Source organism: Myzus persicae, unplaced genomic scaffold (genome assembly GCF_001856785.1).
Source record: "Myzus persicae strain clone G006 unplaced genomic scaffold, MPER_G0061.0, whole genome shotgun sequence".
NCBI lineage: Eukaryota > Metazoa > Arthropoda > Insecta > Hemiptera > Aphididae > Myzus > Myzus persicae.
Window position 1 is genome coordinate 463,374 of NW_019103867.1, and position 21,372 is coordinate 484,745.

General features: G+C 30.8%; 2 protein-coding genes across 5 annotated transcripts; one reads left to right on the forward strand and one right to left on the reverse strand.

The window, feature by feature from the left end:
- The first annotated feature begins 6,343 nt into the window (after positions 1–6,343).
- Positions 6,344–10,635, forward strand: LOC111035644 (cyclin-J-like). Its single transcript, XM_022317341.1, has 6 exons — positions 6,344–8,024; positions 8,357–8,479; positions 8,554–8,725; positions 8,792–9,067; positions 9,769–9,925; positions 10,323–10,635. The coding sequence occupies exons 1-6, from the start codon at positions 8,022–8,024 to the stop codon at positions 10,477–10,479; spliced, it is 888 nt and encodes a 295-aa protein (XP_022173033.1). The 5' UTR covers positions 6,344–8,021; the 3' UTR covers positions 10,480–10,635.
- A 1,312-nt stretch (positions 10,636–11,947) lies between these two features.
- Positions 11,948–17,315, reverse strand: LOC111035621 (tRNA pseudouridine synthase A, mitochondrial). Of its 4 annotated transcripts, XM_022317315.1 has the most exons (8): positions 16,921–17,315; positions 16,616–16,814; positions 16,393–16,559; positions 15,511–15,778; positions 15,315–15,415; positions 14,952–15,252; positions 14,395–14,636; positions 12,144–12,612 (listed from the first exon to the last, which is right to left on the reverse strand). In XM_022317315.1, the coding sequence occupies exons 1-7, from the start codon at positions 16,970–16,972 to the stop codon at positions 14,399–14,401; spliced, it is 1,326 nt and encodes a 441-aa protein (XP_022173007.1). In that variant the 5' UTR covers positions 16,973–17,315; the 3' UTR covers positions 12,144–12,612; positions 14,395–14,398. The 4 variants fall into 4 exon arrangements, with proteins under 4 accessions (XP_022173006.1, XP_022173009.1, XP_022173008.1 ...); XM_022317314.1 differs by having other exon boundaries at positions 11,948–14,636; XM_022317317.1 differs by having other exon boundaries at positions 11,948–14,636; positions 16,911–17,315.
- Between the last annotated feature and the right edge of the window lie 4,057 nt (positions 17,316–21,372).

Consider the following 21,372-nt stretch of genomic DNA (forward strand, 5'->3'; position numbering starts at 1 on the left):
ATTTTTATTTGTTACAGCTGTAGGTATATTATAATAGATTTAAAACACTCAATTTTCGGACGAGTTTACAATTTACTATGATATTTTTTATCAAAATTATTATATGTCTCACTCAGTTGAATGTTACAACAAACGTTCTATAATAAACTGGTTAAGTAGATATTTTTCTAGTTTTGGTGGGATTTTTCAGTCATAACTCTCGTAACCTAGTATTATGTTTTGACACAAGTGAAGTATATAATCTACGAAGATAACAAATGATTATAATTTAATGTGATCTTTTCAAATCAATGATATAATTATACGTACAAAATAAAACTTTCTTAATAAACTTCATAGTAGGTACCGCACTACCGCATAGTACCTATGATAAAATATAATATATAAGACTGCTATGATTTACCTCATAATATCTTATCTTAAATTCTTACATCATACCGCACTACTGCAGTAATGAGCAATTTGTGCCTCAATGCCAAGCATATATATTTTATACCATCACACAATTACCATCGCTAACAATTTAGCCTACTATATTTATTACGTCTATATTGTGTATGGCTTATACAGGTTACCGGTATGCTGATCGAAGTTGTATTACTTGTATTAATAACTTGTTGGTGAAGTAGTTACGGTGGTTACGGTCTAGCGGTGTGGCTAGAGTTTGTCTAAGGGTCCTTTGGAAGTTGTGAATGCTGTGAGAGAGGCAGGATCGGATAACTCATACCTCTCCACCACGCCGCCGTGGTGACAAATACTATCCTGTATAATTATACACTTATACCAATAATTAAGTAAACTCCAATAATTTGTTTACTTAATCAATGCTATACTGTCTTGTCTTATTAACTTATGATAACGATTTGAAACTTATGTTTCAAAAGTTGTGCTATTCTAACAAAACATCAAAATTGGTAGTTTGATTTTTAATAAAGAGGAAATAATACTTTATACCTATTTGTTTTAATAGATTTATAACGAGTAAATCATTAAACGTCACAACCGCATGTGCAAATCCATCAGATAAATAGAGAACACAGCAAAATTAGTTAAGCAGTTCCAATTTAGTTTTCATATCAGAGTGGATCGACCTATTATCAAACTTAAAGATAAGAACATGACGTGTTCACATCTGAATTCTTACTTAGATTTTTACAATATTTAAATTTTTAAGAGAGTTATGAGCATTTTTAAATATTAATATTTTACATTCTCGCTTAGACATTAAAATATCGTAAAAACATACGCCCGGCAAGAAAACACGAAGGTTCTTACCTTAAGTTTGATAACAAGTAAATTTACTAAACTATTTAAGCTAACAACACAAAATTGAAACTGCAATAAGTAAATTTCAATAGTTACCAAAATGTAATGCTTTAGTAAGATGGTGAACACATGTCATGCGGGTGAGACGTCCTCTCGACTATTTTTGTTCTTCGCAGTAGGTAATTCCTAAATTTCCGCCAAAAATTAAAAAAATATTTTGAGTAACCGAATAAAGAAAAATGTTAAATTCTGTTAAATTTGTTTTGTCGACTTCGATATTTTTAATAATCAAGCAACTATCAAAAAAAATTATTTAAATATGTTGGAATGGACAAAATAATATGTTAGTTCAGCCTGTGAGATTACCTCGATTGGTGTACACTTGACACAGCAATAACAGGTAAAAATAAGTTAATTAGTCATTATTTTGAAGGAAATTACTTACAGACACACACACGATTCAATTTGAAAGCAATAGAAAATGTATCTAAGTATTTAAAGTTTTTATTGCATGAATAATACGCTTAAAAACATACAAATAGCGAAATATTAATTATGAATGAATGAACCCGAAGGGTACACGGCATTTAAATATAAATAACTTTTTACTACGCATTTAAAAATATATATATAATTTTTAATAACATATTCATGCTGGATATCTAGTTATTACCTATTAATCTTTTGAAATATAACCATTTAATAATATTTACACACATACACGATTCCACAAAATATTTAATATTTATATACACGATTTCGCATGATGAAATAAATACAGCGTTGCCGCACCAAAAAGACATATATAAACAAAGATATTATTGTAACGTATAATTTAAACCGTACGATGTTGTGTGCAGTCAACCGTTCCGCCACCAAGCAAAAAAAAGCTTGCCAAGTCGAGGACGCCATGTATGTATGTCTTTCTTGATTTTTAATTTAGTATAATAAATGGAAATTTTTCTGAACCGGAACCTGTTTGTTTTATTAGGAGTAGTAAGTTCAACATTTTAGTGGTCTGTTTCTAAAATGTTAACCTTTTTTTTAATACTTTAGCGTATAAACGCTATTGCAAGGAACCATCTAGTTCTTCTTAGCACTCTATACATTTTAAATGCATTTTCACCCTTTGTATCTAATTCTTATCTACTAAAATTCTAGCTGAAATTTACTATTTTTGAATAAAAAATAAAAAAGCAAACGTTCTTCTGGATTCAAATCATTAAGCCTTTTGTGCTTGATATTAGATCAATCTATCGTATATAGACATATTATTATAATAAAAGCTGACTTAATTTTTCACCTATACTCATTATTACCGTCATCACTAGTTACATTTTTATTATTTTCCTGTTTACCACAGGCTCTTGAAGTTTTCAAAATTCAGATTTTTATCATTACACAATTAATATTGTACCATATATACTCGTCTTTTAAATTCTTTTAACAGTTAAATTATAATATGTTTAATATTGTAATACATTTATAGTAAATACAAATGTATTATTATAACGAGAGAAAACGAATATGGCGTTATGGCAACGTTTCACCCTAAATAATGCGAATTCGTGTATAAATATAATATGAAATTTTTGGAATCGTGTAAATATAATATAAATATAGTTATTACAATTAACGATATCGTTTTCTACGTCATTTTTGGAAGGCAATTTGGGAATCTCCGAATCGTGTCGCCTTATCGTGGTGGTGTTCTCTGGAGTCTGGATAATGTTCAACGATTCTTAAAAATAAATACAATTATTGGGCGCGGTCTAAACGATATTATAATGTACCTATGGTCCGATATAGGCACGTGGTACACTGCAGGTGCCTCCAGCTAATATAAAACTGTGCTCTGGTTGCACGTCAAATATTTACCACCCAAAAGTCGTTTCTCTGCCTCTCTATAATACATTAATTAATAACTTTAGCACCTCCTATATTTAATTTTAAGTTTCGTCATTAGGGACAGTAGAAAATATCAAAGAGTTTCACGTTAGTTTGTATTTTTTGCGAACAACATCGATGATAAACAATAAACATCGAAGAAAAATTATAAGTATATAACCTCTGGGTTTTCTCACAAATAAGATTAGGTTTAGTATGCTATGGCGTTTGTGTGAATAGTAGAGCCTGTACATATTTTTTTCTTTGGTCATTTCATGCTAAATTATAAATCTAAAAAGATATAAGACTATTTTAAATTCCAATTTAAATACATTTTATTTTGAATATTTTTGTATTTTTTAATGATTTTTGGCTATAATTTTTTTTTTTACATTTCTTTAAGGTATAGGTCATTTTTAAGTTATTTTTTTATATTGTAATTTGTTTAATTTTAGAATTTAAAGAATAAAAATATTATTTTTTTATCATTCTATTACGGTGCACACTAAATAAGAGTGGCATACTTAAATGCTTTTACAGTTACTATACGTCTGTAGGCAATCGCAATATTCATAGTTAGGTAATATAGGTAATAAGTTTAATTGTTGGTGTCACTCACAAATTAGTCACAATTCATGCGAACGCTCTATATTCAATAAAATAAATGTATCATCAGTTAGAAATAATATATATATATTTTAGCATAATATTACTATTTTGAATCAATAATACGTTATTATACAATTTCGCATTTTATGTCGTATTTGATTGTTTTAAGGGCGCTTACATAGATATTCAACATACATATTTGCATTCATTTTTCGTGTTTTTAAGTCAACAAACATGAAATTTATAAGCTATGGTTAACGCGGAAACACGATGGCCACCCTCGCACCCTATATGGCTGTATAGTATTAATATATTGATATCAACCTTAATATAATATTGTATAAGCATGTTTTTTTATTCGTTTTCGAATGTTAAACGTCTGTACGGCTATACGTCAGCGCTTCTCAACCTTGATCATGTGGCCCCTTAAATTGAATGATAAATAATCAAAGTCTGTTCCATTTTTTTACTCTACTACGTATTACATTTCTAAATAATTCGAAAAACACTAATACAAATTGGTTTTTATTAATTTTTAAAATTTAAATATGTTTAAATACAAATAAAATAGTAATAACCAAAAAAACAATATGAACATTATACTATATTATACACAATATGTTCAAATTTAGTGTATTATGCCTATAATTGACGTGATGGTTGGTAATTGGTATAATGGTATTGAATATTTCTGCAAAAATGTTGTTTGAAGTCTAAATCGGGATAAACTTAAGCGATATAATAATTAGCTGGAGTATGGTTTGTTTTCTATGTTCCTATACCTGTCCCCTATGTAGTGGCAAACTCTGTATTATATAATATCATCAAATCGACATGGGACATTTTAAGGGATGAGATCAGGCTAATTCCTTACCACTTTTCTCATACAAAGCGACCGGCGGTCGAGGGTCATATATCAACAAAAACTAGTCTTAATTTACCGACACAACGACTGCGAATTGGGAGTTGTTGATGATAAATAATAATGTGGTCGATACTCGATACTACATTTTTAAAAGCAAATGTGGGCTATGGCCAATTGAAATTAATATTAGTTTGTTAATTTTCTTGTTAAAGCATCTATTATATTATGAATTATGATACTTCTTAGATTTTATTAGTTTAATTGAAAAATAATTCGTTAAGTACCTATTAACTGTATTTAAACAAATAAATAATTAATTTGGGGGACGAGGTGACCGAGTGGTCTGACTCTTCCGCTGCGACTCAGCCGGTCGCGGTTCGATCCTCGGCCACCGGGCGGCATTTTTCTCCGGACAAGTCGCGGTGACCGGAGAGCAAGTGCTGCCATCCCCCACCCCCGGGGCATGGCAGAAACCTACGGGTGCCCCATTCGAAATTCTGCCAAAACAAACACACACGTGTTCCCCCCTACCGTACCAAAAACATACAAACCATCAATACAAAAACCTACAGTACCTACTAATAGCTAATGGCCACAGTTGCCGGGCTCAGGATCAATTAAAAAAAAAAAAATAATTAATTTGTTTTTGTTTAATCTCGCTGTATTAGTATAATGGTTTAAAATACAAATAACTATTCCTTGATTTAATCAATTTGTTGACACGTGGAGTTGCCTAAACAGCTACAGTTATAGTGTGCAGAAAGCATATAGTATACACTGCAGTTTTAACATATGTTTATTGCTTATTTATCGTATAAAAAAATTTAAGTTGCACAATCTCTATATATGTGCCCTTTTTCTCCGCCTTAATTTTAAACTTTTATAGTTACGGATATAGTTAATACCAATATTGTTTGTTAAGCAACGTTCTTAACGTTTGACACTCAACTTCATCAACTCGAGTACATTCTTGTTATAACGTGACCGTCTGTCACTGGTAATTCTTTCCTCAAATGTAACTAGTGTACACTTAGTATGGATTATAAATAGATAAATTGTAAATGCTATACTACCAAAAAGTCCGGGGGAAAAAAAGTTCTAGAAAAAAAAGTCAATGGCGAAAAAGTCTGGTACATACCTATAGTTAGGTAAAAGGAAAAATATGATTTTATTTTATTTTGTGATTATTATTATTTGTTAATATTATTTGATTTTGATTTTTCACAATCAAACTTCCAATTTATTAGTATTAATATAAATTGTAACTAAATGATTTACGTGACGAAATAAATAAATAATCTCTTAGGTACCAATATCAGCGAAATATTTCAGTTAAATATATTATTTTAAATATTGTCATATATATATACCGGACTTTCTTACTTCGGAATGTTTTACACCGATTCATTGTAAATATATAACTAACATTATTTAAAAAAAAACTTGCCCGTCTTTGTCATAGATAAAAGATTAAAGTCTTTGTTTAAAAGTCCGGAGCCACAACAAATTTACGTGATTTATCAGCTATATAGTGCAGATACGTCATTATATATTAGTATATAAATAATATATTAAATATTTGAACTTCGATGTTTATGCTGTAAGTTGTTTTCGTGTGGGAAACCGAAACGCACTATGACAACAGCATAATGTATGGGGGGGGGGGGTTCAGTAGTTTTGCCAAACGCGCATTACGAGTTGACACCGCAGACCATCGCTATATAACATGCACGCGGCATGAATTTCCTTTGTTCGGTTACCGGCTAGCCAACAAGTGGAAGGAGAACTGGTGCAGAGCAATCGCAGCGTGTACGACCTATACGAATACGTCTCTGCACACCACCTGGCCGACATAACTACCTACCTACGTTCTATCCCTCATGCTGAGGCCCGAGGCCCAAGACTACATTATAATATAAAGACCCGAAACCGAACAAACGATCGTGATTCAGTGTCTTCAACACCCTGCCGTCTCATGGCCACCTGTTCCACCTGCTCCAGGGCTCTCTCCCCAGCCTCTGTCGCAAACAGATATACCTACCCCCGAGGGTGGTGTGTCGCAACCATCGTAATGCGTGTTACGGAGGAGTCTAAAATTGTGTTTTTATTTTGCTTTCGATTACCTGGTCAATGACGGTCGAGACCCTAATTGCACGCAGTACCTCGGTGAACGGGTAATTTTTTCGGTTTTCCTCGATTCGTGGTTGAGAACAAAGTTTACGGGTGGTACTTTAGGGGTTGAGGTTAGGTGGGTAGGTTGGCTACCGAAATATCATATTATGTTGTGCAAGCCACCGATCTGAAATCACAATAATATGCGATATCTATGTGTCGCGGACGTCGAGAAAGACTTTCCACAAGTCGCGTTTCGCGCGCTTCTAAAAATAAACTACGCGGCAGACGGGACGATAAGACAAAAGTTTCCCTCGCAGTGCAATCGCGTGTACACGTACGAATGTACGATAATCATTAATTATATTAATATTTAACATTGTCGAGTACATTTTGCACGCGGGTCCTATACATATTATAGCGGATTCGTAAAAATACATCTGGAAATAATCGTCGCTGTCGGCTAAACTCGGATGTAAAACCAGTCGTTTCGCGTTATCTCGCGCGTGTACGGATACCTACCGCGGTCGTGTATATACTATATAAATGCGCCGTTGCTATAGATCTGTTTAATTATTACATTGAATTGTGATAAAATAGTAATATTGTATTGTATTGTCACAAATCGCAATCACCACCGCCGCATCGTGTACCTGCAGACTGCGCTAAAACATGATAGACGATATCGAATTATTATTATACACCTTTGTGCCGCAGAAGCCCCAGCTGGACGGACTCACGGTCGGGCGGGGGTACGGTGTCCGACGTCTACGACGGGGTACGAGTGGTGCCGGGTCGTCCGTCGCAGCAGCGGCACATCGTGAGTCGTGACCGTCGTCACTCGTCAGTCGTCAGCACTCGTCACTCGTCACTCGTCTGTTCGCGTAGTCGCCCGCAAACGGCCGGCCAGGGATCCACATACCCCGCGAAATTGTATCATCCATATAATCCGCATTCCCGAGTGACGAGTGTGTTTTTTTTTTTTGAATTTCTGTTCATCGGACTTAGCAGACGGACGACGACGACGACGACGACGACGACTATTCATATTTAATTATAACATTACAAATATACCTACCAACGTATTGTTATTTTTTTTTGCAAACCGCAATCAACAACCACCGTTTCGCAATAACTCGTCAACATTGGTCTCGGCAGCGGCTATTCGACCTAAAAATCGAAAATTTCACAAACACTTAGGAAGTTCGCCGTCAGCTGTAGCAGGGCCGTAGCGTGGCCGGGTCTCCGCCACTGCCAAGTTTAGTGCTTCCGGGATAATACTATGGTAAGTGACTTACTTCTCTCTACATAGAGAATCTCGGAAGTTTTTCCTGGCTTTTTTGTCCCTGACCACATGATGTGTAGTCTTTCATGATTGAAAACAATTTGTTTACTCGGGCTTGACTTTGTTCTCGCCAAAAATTACACAATATTATTACTAATGATTTGTGGGCAGGGTATTGAGTTTTTCATTCAATTACAGGTTTGCTAACAATATGATATTGTACCTACTGTGTGTTTCTACTGCCCACCAAAACATAATAATATTATTATCTTATTATTTTTGTGTAGTTTATTTTGTAAATTAATATTAGCCTAATTGAATATTTATTTCAGGCATTAAATCATAGGAGACATACTGATAAATGGTGGGAAACAGAATACAGTGACAACATACATTCATATTTACAGTATCATGAAATTAAATGGAGGATGGTATATGGAGCCAGATCGCCACAAGTAATACAAATTTAATAATATAATGATAGTATTTAGACATTATAGTATTATACCCTTATTTGATCATTGTTTAGATTCATTTGCGGCCTGTGTTGTTAAAAACCATTAGAAGTATAGCCAAGTCATGTGAAATTTCGAATGTATGTGTTCATTTGGCTGTCACCCTGATGGATTTGTTTATGGATAACCATGATTTAAAATTTGATACTATCATGTTAGTTTCTTTTGCATGCTTAACATTAGCTGGTAAGTGTCGTTAATACCATTTTTAACTATCAATATAAAGGTAAATTGCGTTAATTTTATTTCTAGCAAAGATTGAAGAACATTGCTTAAATATACCAAAGCTAAAAACCATGCAAAATGTCATTAGTAAAGATGTAACAAATTCCCATTTTCGTAAAGTTGAGATGAAAATTTTAATGTTTTTTGAGTTCAATGTTGCAGTACCTACAGTTGCACATTTCATTGAATTTTATAAAGACCATTTTTACTGTGAAAATGATTTTTATCATAATGAATTTTCAAGCATTTTAAAAGATAAATTCAATAGAATGATCATTGCATACCAAGATGCATCGTTGGAAAGTAAGTTATTTTGTTTTGACTGAATTCATATTATTTTATGATTTACTAATTGCACCATATTGTTTACTTATTATACATTTTAAGTCTGAGAAGTACTATTGGAAATTTAAGATTTATTGGTTTTTGAATTTTTATGAAACCAATAAATGTGGTTTTTAGTTATTAATAATTACTACAGGTATGTTTTATTACACTAGTAGATTAACATCATTAGTATGATAACCTTTCATTTAACCTATGTTTGTTTCTTATTGGTGTTCCTGAGTTTATTTTAATATTTATGATTCACATACAACGTACTATATAATTTTGCAATTAGGTTGTTTAATATGAAAATTAAGTCTGTCAATCAGACAGCATACCACCTCACTTCTCGTTCACTGTGATAAGCAGTAACATATCCCTTCTCATACTTTACAAAATATATTATTCTAAATTTAAAGAAGTACATACCCAGTTATTTTTTTTATATTTCCAGTAATTGAAAAAATAGATTTATTTAGTGTTAACGAAATTTATCTTAAAGTTGTAATTTAAACGAGTTGCCCCTAGACATATAAAGCTAAAACCATACAATAATTAACTATTTAGAGCCAACCAAAATGTATTTGAATATATTGAAAATTGTCGTATTAATCAATCATAGTTAAATGTATGGTGTGTTTATATTTTAAATATAATATTATGTTTATGTGTTTCAGGTATAAAACTAATATCTTATAATCCATCAATGGTTGCAGCTAGTATTATTTTAACTACTAGGCATACATTAGGATTGGTACCATGTTGGACTGCACAATTACGAAAAGTGACTGGATACTTAAAAAAAGATCTCGTGCAGTGTTGTTCTCTATTAGGGTATTTTTTTTAATTATTTTAATTATACATTTTATTTAGTGAATTTTTTATATTAACATGTGTGAAATTGATGTTGGGTTTATTGTTTTAATAAACTGGACTCTACTGGTGCACTAAAAAAAACTATTTCAAGCGGACATCAATGTTTTCTATGCAACATTTAGCGTTATTTATATTTTTGATTTTTATTATTGGTTTTGTCAATTTGAGATTTTTTATTCAATTTTTTTTTATGCTTACCAATTAAATTAATGACTATATTTATTTTACTTCAATAAATGGTACATCATAATTAAATAAAACTTTTCCTTTGATTTTTTCAACCATCATTTCTGTCTTATGTTTTATTTATTATTGTCATTAAATTGTAATTACTAATTTTTACATTGTTTTACAGAAGAAATGTAATGCAGCACAGAAAGCTTGTGCCAGTAGATGAGGGATATCTTAGTTCTTCTCCAGGCTTTCAATCTCCGATTATCATGGCAAGTAAAAAGAAAAGAAGTCACATTGATGTACCAAATGTAATTTTATCAAAACGAACAGCATTCTAAAATTTTTACAACTGTGATAAGTTATCCTACAATTATTCCTATATTCCTAGTTGTGCCGGTTCACAATGCCTATCCTAAGTTATTTATTTGTTTCTACTATATAAAAATATATTGTGATATTTATTCATAAAGCTCAATTTATTTTATGAGACTGAATTCTGTTTTGTTTTATTGGGTAATTTATATTTATTATTTTTTTGTTGTTATAAACTTTAATTTTTATTTATTTATATTTAATTGTTTGTGTAGATAAAACTAGTTAAAATTGTTTTCAATCATTTATTATGCAATTGTTGTCAAATTCCAAAAAGGTAGATTGAATATAATTGTAAAATACAATTATGTTAACTATAAATGCATTTACTTTTTCATAATTGATAAACTTCCTCTAACGTGTAATTCAAAATGTGGCAGTATGGGTGTACATGAGATCATATAACAAGAATAATTTTTACATTATCTTTAAAAATGTAAAAAAGCAATTGCTATCCAATATTTTTTGGGGCATTCCCATTAAAAGAATTGCAACTGAGTATTAAAATATTTAAGTTTCCAAATGTACAGTTTCTCTATTTTTAGAGATATAAGATGTTTAAAGGTAAAAATAACAGTATATACTACCTATGTTAAAATTTTTAGTTATTTGAATTCATACTTATTTCAGAAACAGTAACTATATAATTATCATGACTATATTAAGTCTTCAAGACTATATTATATTATATTACTATGCTTATTTAATTTGAATCGAATATTTTTAAATATAATATCTATGTATTTGAATACTTGACGAGTAAAAGCGATTAATTGGTGTTACAGTCAACATTTACAGTTTTTTATCAGTGATATTTTACTTTTAAGTCGAAAACTTATTTTGATTTTTTAGGGTATACGTTTAAAGTTTATTGTTAATTAATATTTATCAACAAAAAATGTTAAAATATTAATTTAAATACCACAAAAACAAAAAAGTACATCACCAATTAAATTGATCACGCTGTATGTAACTTATAAATAGTATGTAGTAAAATTGCATTCATGCACATATTAAATGTAATTTTTTCTTAGTTAAATAGATCATACAATGTCGAATAACCCAATTACTATTAAATAAATTATTTTTAATTAATTAATTTTAGTTTTTATTAACATCCTTGAATTAAAACTGGTCAATGCACATTCACAATAAGAATATATTAGTATTGTTATTATTAACTGAATTATCATTAGCAAATATTGGTAATCCAAAATAAGTTGGCCAAGATTTAATAATTGTCTATGAAATAAAAGTATGCTTAAATAAATTGAAAATACCATAATTTATTAACTTAACTTACTATTTTAAAGCTACAACTGATTTGAGTTTGATAACAAAAATAAATGTAGGAATGTTCGTTAATATTAATTAATATAATGATGAAAGGTTTTTTATCATATTCAATCTATCAAAAAATATTGAAAGCACAAGTAACAAAATACTTTTCATCATTTATTTTTGATACATTTCTTACAATTTGAACATTATAAAAAATAACATTGATTGCAAATATACAAATTAAATTTACCCAAAATCATTAGTTACCAACATCCAGAAAATTGCAATAATTCAAAGAGACAATTTAATTTAGTTAGGAACATTTTGTTGGGTACAAAAACAACAGTTATACTCCTAACAGTTAATTTTATTACACACATAATATATAATTAAGTATTTATAAAATATACATTTCAGAACAATTATCATAATCAGCAATTGATAGGTGAATTATCTTCTTGCGGTAGTTTTTAAAAAAAGGGGCAAGATTTTATTATATGAATAGCAGAAGAAAAACAAACGTGTTTTGTCTTTATTTTTAGATATCTGCTATATATAGGGTGTCCTGCAAGGATTTCCCAATGGAGGTATCTCCCAAGATAATAAATATATCATAAATCTGTTTTTTTTAATACTCACAAGGACAAGGACTACATTTCTAACAATTTTGATCTTTCAACATTTTAATTTCATGATTATTAATCATTTTTTTTAGTTTATAGGTACAACAGCAAAAAATTGGTTTTTGTCCAGGCGGCGAGTCCCCCTCTATAGAAAGTAATAGGCTCATCTTCATGGGTATATCCTCACTGCACAACCTGTAAAGTACATACATTCCAAAGATAATTGGCACCCAGAGTTCCAGAATAAATTACATTTCTATGTTCAGCAACCAATTATTATTAGTATTATTTAGTATAGATGTAATTGTTTATGTCACACATTTTTTTTTTCCATAATTTTCAATATAGAGAATTAAACGGAAAGTGATTGGTTCCTATTATAATATTATATTTAAATTAGGAACAGATCTACATAAGTTATAATAATTTTAAATGGAAATTAAAATTGTATTAAAAAGTAGCCATATTGTTTTAAACATCTTTCAAACTTGGTATGGGAATCTCTTGAATTTGCATTTTAGCACATTTAGAACGTTATTTGCAGAGATGGCTGGTTACAAGTACTCAATATATTTAATTTGTGCTTTTTGGGACTTGTTCTGATTGTTAAATTTGTGATATTATTGATACGAAAAGCACATCCATGATCTTTCTTAAATTGTTTTATAAAAATCTTGCTCACCTCAGTAACAACTCATGCATATTACGCAATAAGTACATACAAGTTATAAAAAGTAACAGTGATCATTTAAATGTGTCTCTTCCTATTGATATAAGAAATGGTACTTAGCCCTTAGGCAGCATAGAGAAAATTCAAAAGTGAGAAGTTTGATGAAAATTGTATTGCTGAATTAATTGTCAAACCTTATTGTACCATACATTTTAATAATATGGCATGCTCAACAGAGCACATGCACATTTGAAAATGGATTATTTTTTTTGTATCTATTCAGTGAACATTATTTAATTTGTATGTAATTAGAGAAGACTTAATAAACTTTAATTCATTAAACATGTTCAATGAAGACATTTAACTTTAGAAGTCTCATTACATTCTTATAATCCTGGATTTTAAAGTAAATTAATTATTACTTGTAAAGCTTGCAGTTACTCAAATTATTATAGGGACATAACTATATTAATTAGTACTTTGGACCTTCACAATGCTAAGTAATATTATACAATTTTTTTATGAGATTTTAATGCAAGGAATGTTTATGTTTTTTTTTTGTAGAAAGGTTTTGAAAAAATAGTTGAGAACAATTGATTTTGTCTTTTATGATATGGGAAATTTAACACTTGGTGGACATACAAAAAACAATAGAAATCATCTTGTATCCATAAACCAGGTCTGAGAACATGCTCAAATACAAATCGAGGTACAATAATGGATTTTTTCAATGAATATTCAGATCAAAATTCTAAAATTTAAAAATACTTGGAACTCATGTTTCTGTTGTTAAAATATAAATAAAATAGTAGGTACACACAATATGGGCCGATACAGAAAATTCAAATAAAAAAATTATGACTAAAAATAAAAAAAATGGAAGCTTGATAGCAGAATGCTAATATTTTGAGCATTTTAAATTAAAATTGAGGAACTACTTCAATTTTTAAATTCATTTTGGGGCGAATTAACTCAAGATGCTCCATGACTTAATTTTAATGAATGTGGTTCTTTTAATAAATTTATGTTTTTAATTAAATTGTTTTAATCATCAATTAATGATATTGATCCAAATTTAAAGGGTTATTTTAATTTTGTTTGTTTTAACATATTAGAGTTGATAGAATAATAACTACATAATTAGTTGTTATTATTTTTATTTTTTATTAATTATCTGACATATAGCTGAATTGTTTTTTTTTTGTTCAAACTAGATGCTATCATTCATTATTAAACATTGTACACATAAATATATATTAAATCTATGCTAGTATTAATGTAGTACACTCCTTTCTCAATCAACTTACAAACTTAATTATTATCTGAACTCATTGCTTGAGCAGCATCTGCAAGTGTTGAAAGATTATCAGGCGGTACTTCTCCATTTGTATCAATGGCATGCTGTTCCTCTTTTTCAATTAATTCAGCAGCCGCTTGTAAAGATGCTAATCCTGGACTATTTACTTCGTTTATATCTGTTCGCAAGTGACGATGCTCTGTACGTACTTCAAATGTATGTAATGGTAGCTGTTCAAGCCATAATTGCATACTATAAATAATGACTTAAGGTTAATTTTTGTACCATAATTGTTAATTGTCTTTTTATATTGAGTTGTTACGCAGTTATGAATTGGGGGGGGGGGAGTATTCTACTATTTCTATAGAACTACACAAAATTAGTTCAATTATACACTTCAGATGTAAATGTGATATACATATACACTTTCTATAATACATAGTTAATGCATATGGTCTATGATTCTTATAACCTAAGAATAAATATTTTATAAAAATACATTCTTTATAATTCTGAATCTATTGAGTAATAATTTTAAAATTGAATAATATTTTTGTCAAAGGATACGAGCTTTCTTCTTTTTCTACTTTGATAATGGTTGGTAGGATGTATTTAGCTCTAAATTCAGATACTTGATCATTGAGCTCAACAAAATCTAAACGCTCATGCATACCATCATTGCCAAATTTTCCATTATACTTATCATAATGAACTTCTTCTAATACCAAGCCTAAACCTGGAGCAATAGGTAAATCAAGACGATCAGGTTGCCATGCACGTTCTATTACATCATGCTTGGCTACACCTCGGCAAATAGCAATGATCACACCAACCATTTTACGAATCTGATGAAGCATAAAACTTTGTCCTAAAATCAAATTAAAATATAATCACCGTTCTAATAATAAAATATATTATTATAAATATTACCTCTAACATATAATGATATTAATTCAACACCATCTTTTTCATATGGTTTATCACAGTAAAAACTAACCATATACCTTTGAGCACTTGGATCACCTGGTTTCCTGAACATAATCAAATCCAAATTTATAAATTCTGACATAATTTGTGTTTAATGAATTTATAAAATCTGACACAATTTGTTATCTTTTTAACTTACTTTTTAGAAGTGTAATTATGATAGTTGTGGCATCCTAAGAAACTCTTAACAACTTCATTTATTCTATCAATAACAGTGGCATCAATTCGATAATTAAAATCAATAGTAGCTTCTGATGGTGCAAAAGCAAAAGTTGGACATGTGTACGAATATGTTCGTCCATCACAAGAATTCTTACTGTTGAAACCTTTGGTTACTCTTCTGATGTCTAGAACTCTAATTTGTTCCGGTAAAGCTGAATTAATAACTTGTTTATCTACATCTTCGGCTGAAATGGTTAACAAAATACAATTTTTAAATAATTTAAATAGTTTGAATCAGGATTTAACTTATACTCATAAAAAATGATAAAATATAAAGATCAAATTTTTAAAAATTATAATTGGCAGAAATGATAATGCGTTATCTTGGTTCAAAACGTATATATTTAACTTTAATTTTCACAGTTTTATATTAAAATTTTTTTACAACATAGTTGGGTATTGGAATGAAGTAGATTGTATTCTAAAGAAATATTTTCATAACACAATATCAAAAATAAAAATATCAATTATTGTGATAAATTTTAAGTAAAAAATTAAAACAATTCATGGAAATTATGCATTAATTAGCATGACATTGTAAAAAATGTATCGTAATAGAATTTGGTTATTGATTTTTTTGTATGCATGAAACAGGTTATTATGTAGTGTGTAGATTTTAAAGCTATAATTTTAAAACAAAAATTTGTAAGTTTCAAGATATGCTTATTATTTTTAAATTATATACAATTATTAATAATATATCATCATAATAAAGTAGTTTGTTCATAAAAACATACTTTAGCATAGATAGAATGGAAAGTTGCTACAAATGATGTTGTTAAATATTAAAAATACTTACGTAATAAAAGTGAAATTATTTGTCGCAGAGCAGATACTCCTTTATCAGTTCTAGCAGCACGTTGAAATTGCATAGTTTGAATTTGTTCAAAACCTTCATCGGTAATTAAATTTTTTGATTTTAATGCAAGCAACAATTCTTCTTCAACTGTCTTGACACCCTTATTTCTATGGATAACATAAAATGTATAAATTCAATTTGACAAATTGTATTTTATAATTACCTCTGTAAACCTAAATATCCTTGTCCAGAGTATGCCAATAATATGGCACATTTTTTTCTTTTGACCCTTGGCTCTATGCAAAGTTTCTTAGTTACAATATTCTCATCATCCTCTGAAAGCGGATGCTTCTGATTGATTATCGGATCAGACACCATCATACGGACAGAAAATAAAGTTGCTCTAAACGATGTTCGAAAGGCTGTTATAAAAATGAAAAATATTAGAATAATTACCCAACTCTATAGTCTATAGCAATATCGCTCATATATAATTTATAAAACCCTGCAGTACCTACTCCTGTGTACCTGAATTTATGGGCAACAAGGCTTTAAGTAACTGACGAGTGGACAATACCATTTAGCGCAATTTATTTCACTTTCAACAAAAACGAGATTTACAGAAAGTGTGTAAAATATGTTCTTGTTTTTAACAACAATATTTTATAAGTAAATTTTCACAACCCAGAATCGGCCAGCCCCAAAGCGTTTCATCAACTTTTAAATTTTCCGACAATTTGGCAAGATTGCGCGTTCGTGATAATACAATTTGACATACACATCATGTTTATAATTTATAGAAATTAATTGATAGGGAAATTACCACAATTTAATACTAAACGATACACATTTTGAACGATACACATGCTTAAAATTAAAAAATTGTTCCCACAAGGGGGAATTGAAATATGTGAAAATTATATTTCGTGACGATGAATTACCGCGTTATTGGTAACTCAATGCTGGTATAAAAAACCGTCCGAACCTCGTTTCTCGAACAACCGGTTAGGACGTGCCAAAGAGTATATTTTACACATTGTGGCGGTACAGTTGTAGTAGGGTACGGTATTGTTCAATGGTACGGCATTACAGCGGTAGCGGCAAAATGCTGCCGAAGCTATAAGTGCCGGGCGACATAATTTAGTATGAACCCAGATTTTATCAGAGCCCTACTTATGGGAGAGGATCTAGAGGGCTACAACCCCGGGCCCCGACATAATAAGGAGCCCTCATAGATATTACTGTAATACAGTCATTTATCTAATTTTTATTTAAACGAATCAACATTAAATACCTAGTTACTTATAACTTATAGACTTATATGGTATAATTTATTTAAAATCTGAAAAATAAATTGAATATAAAAAACGATAAAGCAAAAAATAGCTGAATGTATAATTTAGGTCGAGAGCCTCACCAAAAAATTAGCTTCGGGTCCCAAAATTTCTAAATAGTAAATAGTACTTTGGATTGTATGAAAATATAAAAATATATTTTCATATAATCTATGGTATTAATTTACCGCTACGGCGTCGGACTCGACACCAACTACCAAGATCAGGGATGGGAAATCAAGGTGACTAGAGGGTCAGTCCGGTCAGAGACTCAGAGTCTTAAATTTCATTTTTAATACAAACATGGAAAATCAATAAAACATAGTAAGAGTGTAAGGAAATAAATTAACTATACTGAATTTTGCCATATTGGTTTTTAATATACTTATAAAGGTAATCGGAAAAAAAGTTTAGTGAAAAATGTATCGAAATTCTTTTGTTTGTGCCATTTTACAGTTGTACACTGTATTTTAGTGCTATATTTTAGATGCTGTAAGAAATTCCAGAAATATTAAAAAACTAGGACACACTAGGACCGTAGAAATACTAGAAATACGTCTACAAAATGTATTTACCCAAATACAAGCCGGCAAAATCGGTGTGTTCGATTTTTGAACAGTCGTAAATCATAATATACGAAGAAGGTGTGATTAAATATTAAAACATTATTTTGTAAATTGCATGTACTTATATTTATGTTTATTTATGTTTTAGTTGGATTTATTTATTTATTGCTTGTGTATTTATTATTTTAGACTTTTTAAATTAATTTACTTCTTCCACAATTCACCTATGCAGTTATATCTATATGCCTTGTTTTTGCTTTTTTACCTGGATTAATTAAATTGAGTACCTACAAGAGTACCTACACTATACACGACATATATATTAAATACTATGGTATTAATTTCATTAGGTATGCATATTAACAACATTATTATACTATATATCAACAAAGGACAATGACTACCAAATGATAAAATAATATAATAATTAATATTGACGGCCGGAGTTGGTAGGCGGTATAGCGAGTGAATGTCATACTTTTAACTAAAGGGCGCAAGCAAGGTTACGATGCTATACTCATTATCCCAAGATAATTACAAAAACAGTTATCATAGCTCAGTACGGCATAAAGATAATTAGTGGCATAGTAAACTAGAGCGTTGTGTAAATGCGTAAAAATCATATCTAATGTGTTTATTACGCTATAACTAAGTTCGGCCGACAACGTCTGATCGCATTCATCGTCCCTTTTTTTTTTTTACACATCGTGGACCGTGGTATCGAAAACTAGCGTGGGACTGACCCGGATCATTTCAACCCTAATTTCCATCATTTATTTGGTAATCAAAGCAGTTACAATAATATTTATAATAATATTTGGCGTTAACTATATACAAAAATGTGGGAGCCTCTAACCACCCTGGAGTAAGTGGCCTAATATGAACAAGTCTTAACTATAGATATTCGATTTTTTGGCGTCTTTTTTCTTCATCCTCCTTTTGCCTTTTGGACAGGATTTCTTTCATGAACTCCCGCACTGATGCCCAGTTTTCTTGGTTCTTCATAATTAATGAGAGGATAGAGTCGGGGTTGATGTATTCTCCTACTTTGTGTTGCAGTCTTAATCTGCAATGGTACCACGAGTCACATTCAAATATGGTGTGTTGGGTGTAGCGCGTCGTCCAAGGGACTGACGCAGTACCAACAGCCGGGTGTTGGAGTCTTACCTATTTTGTGTAAGAAGTATGCAAAACACCCGTGTCCTGTGATTTGTGGAGGCCTGTGTGAGGTGATAGCTCATTTCCCCGTGCTTTCTTGAGTGTCATGCTTCTATGTTCTTAATAATTCTGTGGGTCCATCTTCCTTTGCTGGAAGAATCCCATCTAGATTGCCAGTCCTCGATTAGGGTTTCCCTCACTTTTGTCCTGGTGTTAGTGGTGTCGTTGGTCCATTTCCCCAAGTATATGGATCTTTTCTCGATTGCAAGTAGATCGATAGGGGGGAGGTGTGCGAGTACTTGGGAGGCTTCAGTGGAGATGGTCGCGTATGCTGACGTTACGCTTATTGCCGCTTTTCTCTGGACTTTGCATGTGAGTTCTGTTTTGCCTTTTGTGCTCATTCTGTCCGCCCAGTTTGGGGCCCCGTATAGTAAGATTGATTGGACAGCGCAGAAGATTAGTCTTCTTTTCCTCGGTGTGGCGAGACTAATAATGTTTGGTAATATTCTGCTGGTGTTACGTACTACGTACATCACTTTGATCGCAGATCGCTGCGGTTTTTGCATGCTGCGTACATTTTAGTTTGGCGTCTATCTGTAGTCTGAGCTATTTGAAGGATTTGCGATCTAGTATTTGTTCTCCGCCAACGAGGATAGTCATTCCGTTGTAGGTTCTTGTGTTCGTTATAATTAGTGCCCCCGATTTATGGATTGCTAGTTGCAGTCCAATGCTAAGAAGCCAGTTTCTTGTGATCAGGCTGCTTCGGATAATGAATTTCCCAGTAGTAACTAAGTTCGGCCGACAATTTCTGATCGCATTCATCATTCTTAAGAGGATGCAACAGTGCCATATGTTGGGACAATGGGACATTAGTTGTCTCCGTCGACCGTCTTGCAAGTACCGATGTTACGTGATTTTTTTTACGATAATTCAGTTTTTTATGTAAGTTATGAGCATTAGAAATAACATAGCATAAATAACTAAAAAGCTAGTTCACATTTTCAAGTAACATAGGTATTAATAAAATAAACTAAAAACAAAGTAATAGTTAAGGACAGTTAACAGTACCTACCATTTAATAGCTTATATATTATATACGTACAACTTGCTAAAAATTGAACCATCTTAAAAAAACCACATGCATACTGGAACACGGATATTACTATTTCCATCATGTTTCGTAAAAGTTCGATTCACTTTAATTTTTTTAGCTAACGAAGCTCAACGTGATCAACTGATCGTTAATTTGCAATGTTACGTAGGTAACACGGTTGTAAGACGGAGACTACAAATACTCGTGTGACGTCTTAACTCCGAAAAATTCACTAGATGAATATTGTGTAAATGAACGTACAAGACTTTGTTGGCAGACAACCTCCGTAAATTCAAATTCGATAATCTGGCCAAAAATTCAATGTAAGTTGTAACACTCAAGGTAAACATTTTAAATCGCTTACTATTTATTTAAAATTTTTTTAAATAATTAATTGGGTAAATTGTTTACAGTCCTTCGGGAATCTGACTAGAGTGACTCAACTACGTATAATAATTTCAAATTTGTATGTGATCATTGATTAATTAATAAATTTTCTTTTTTTTCATATTTTGTTTTTATTGCATATTTTTAACGCATATTTGGCGATAGTCAAGGCCATATTAAAGCACATATTTACGCAATTTTAAGTGCTATAAAATCCCAACCCTACTTATTATTATCTTATTTTAATGAAATAAATTCCATGTGATAATTAAAACAATAACCAATGTCAAAACAGACAAGTCTCCGTATTGAATCTCAGTAGTCTACCATGTACACTCATTGAAAAATTATGGTATTTGTGCATTACGCTCTTACATAATTTCAATAATATATAATTATAAATTATAATATGATTTATTCAGATGAAATAGCTATAACATAT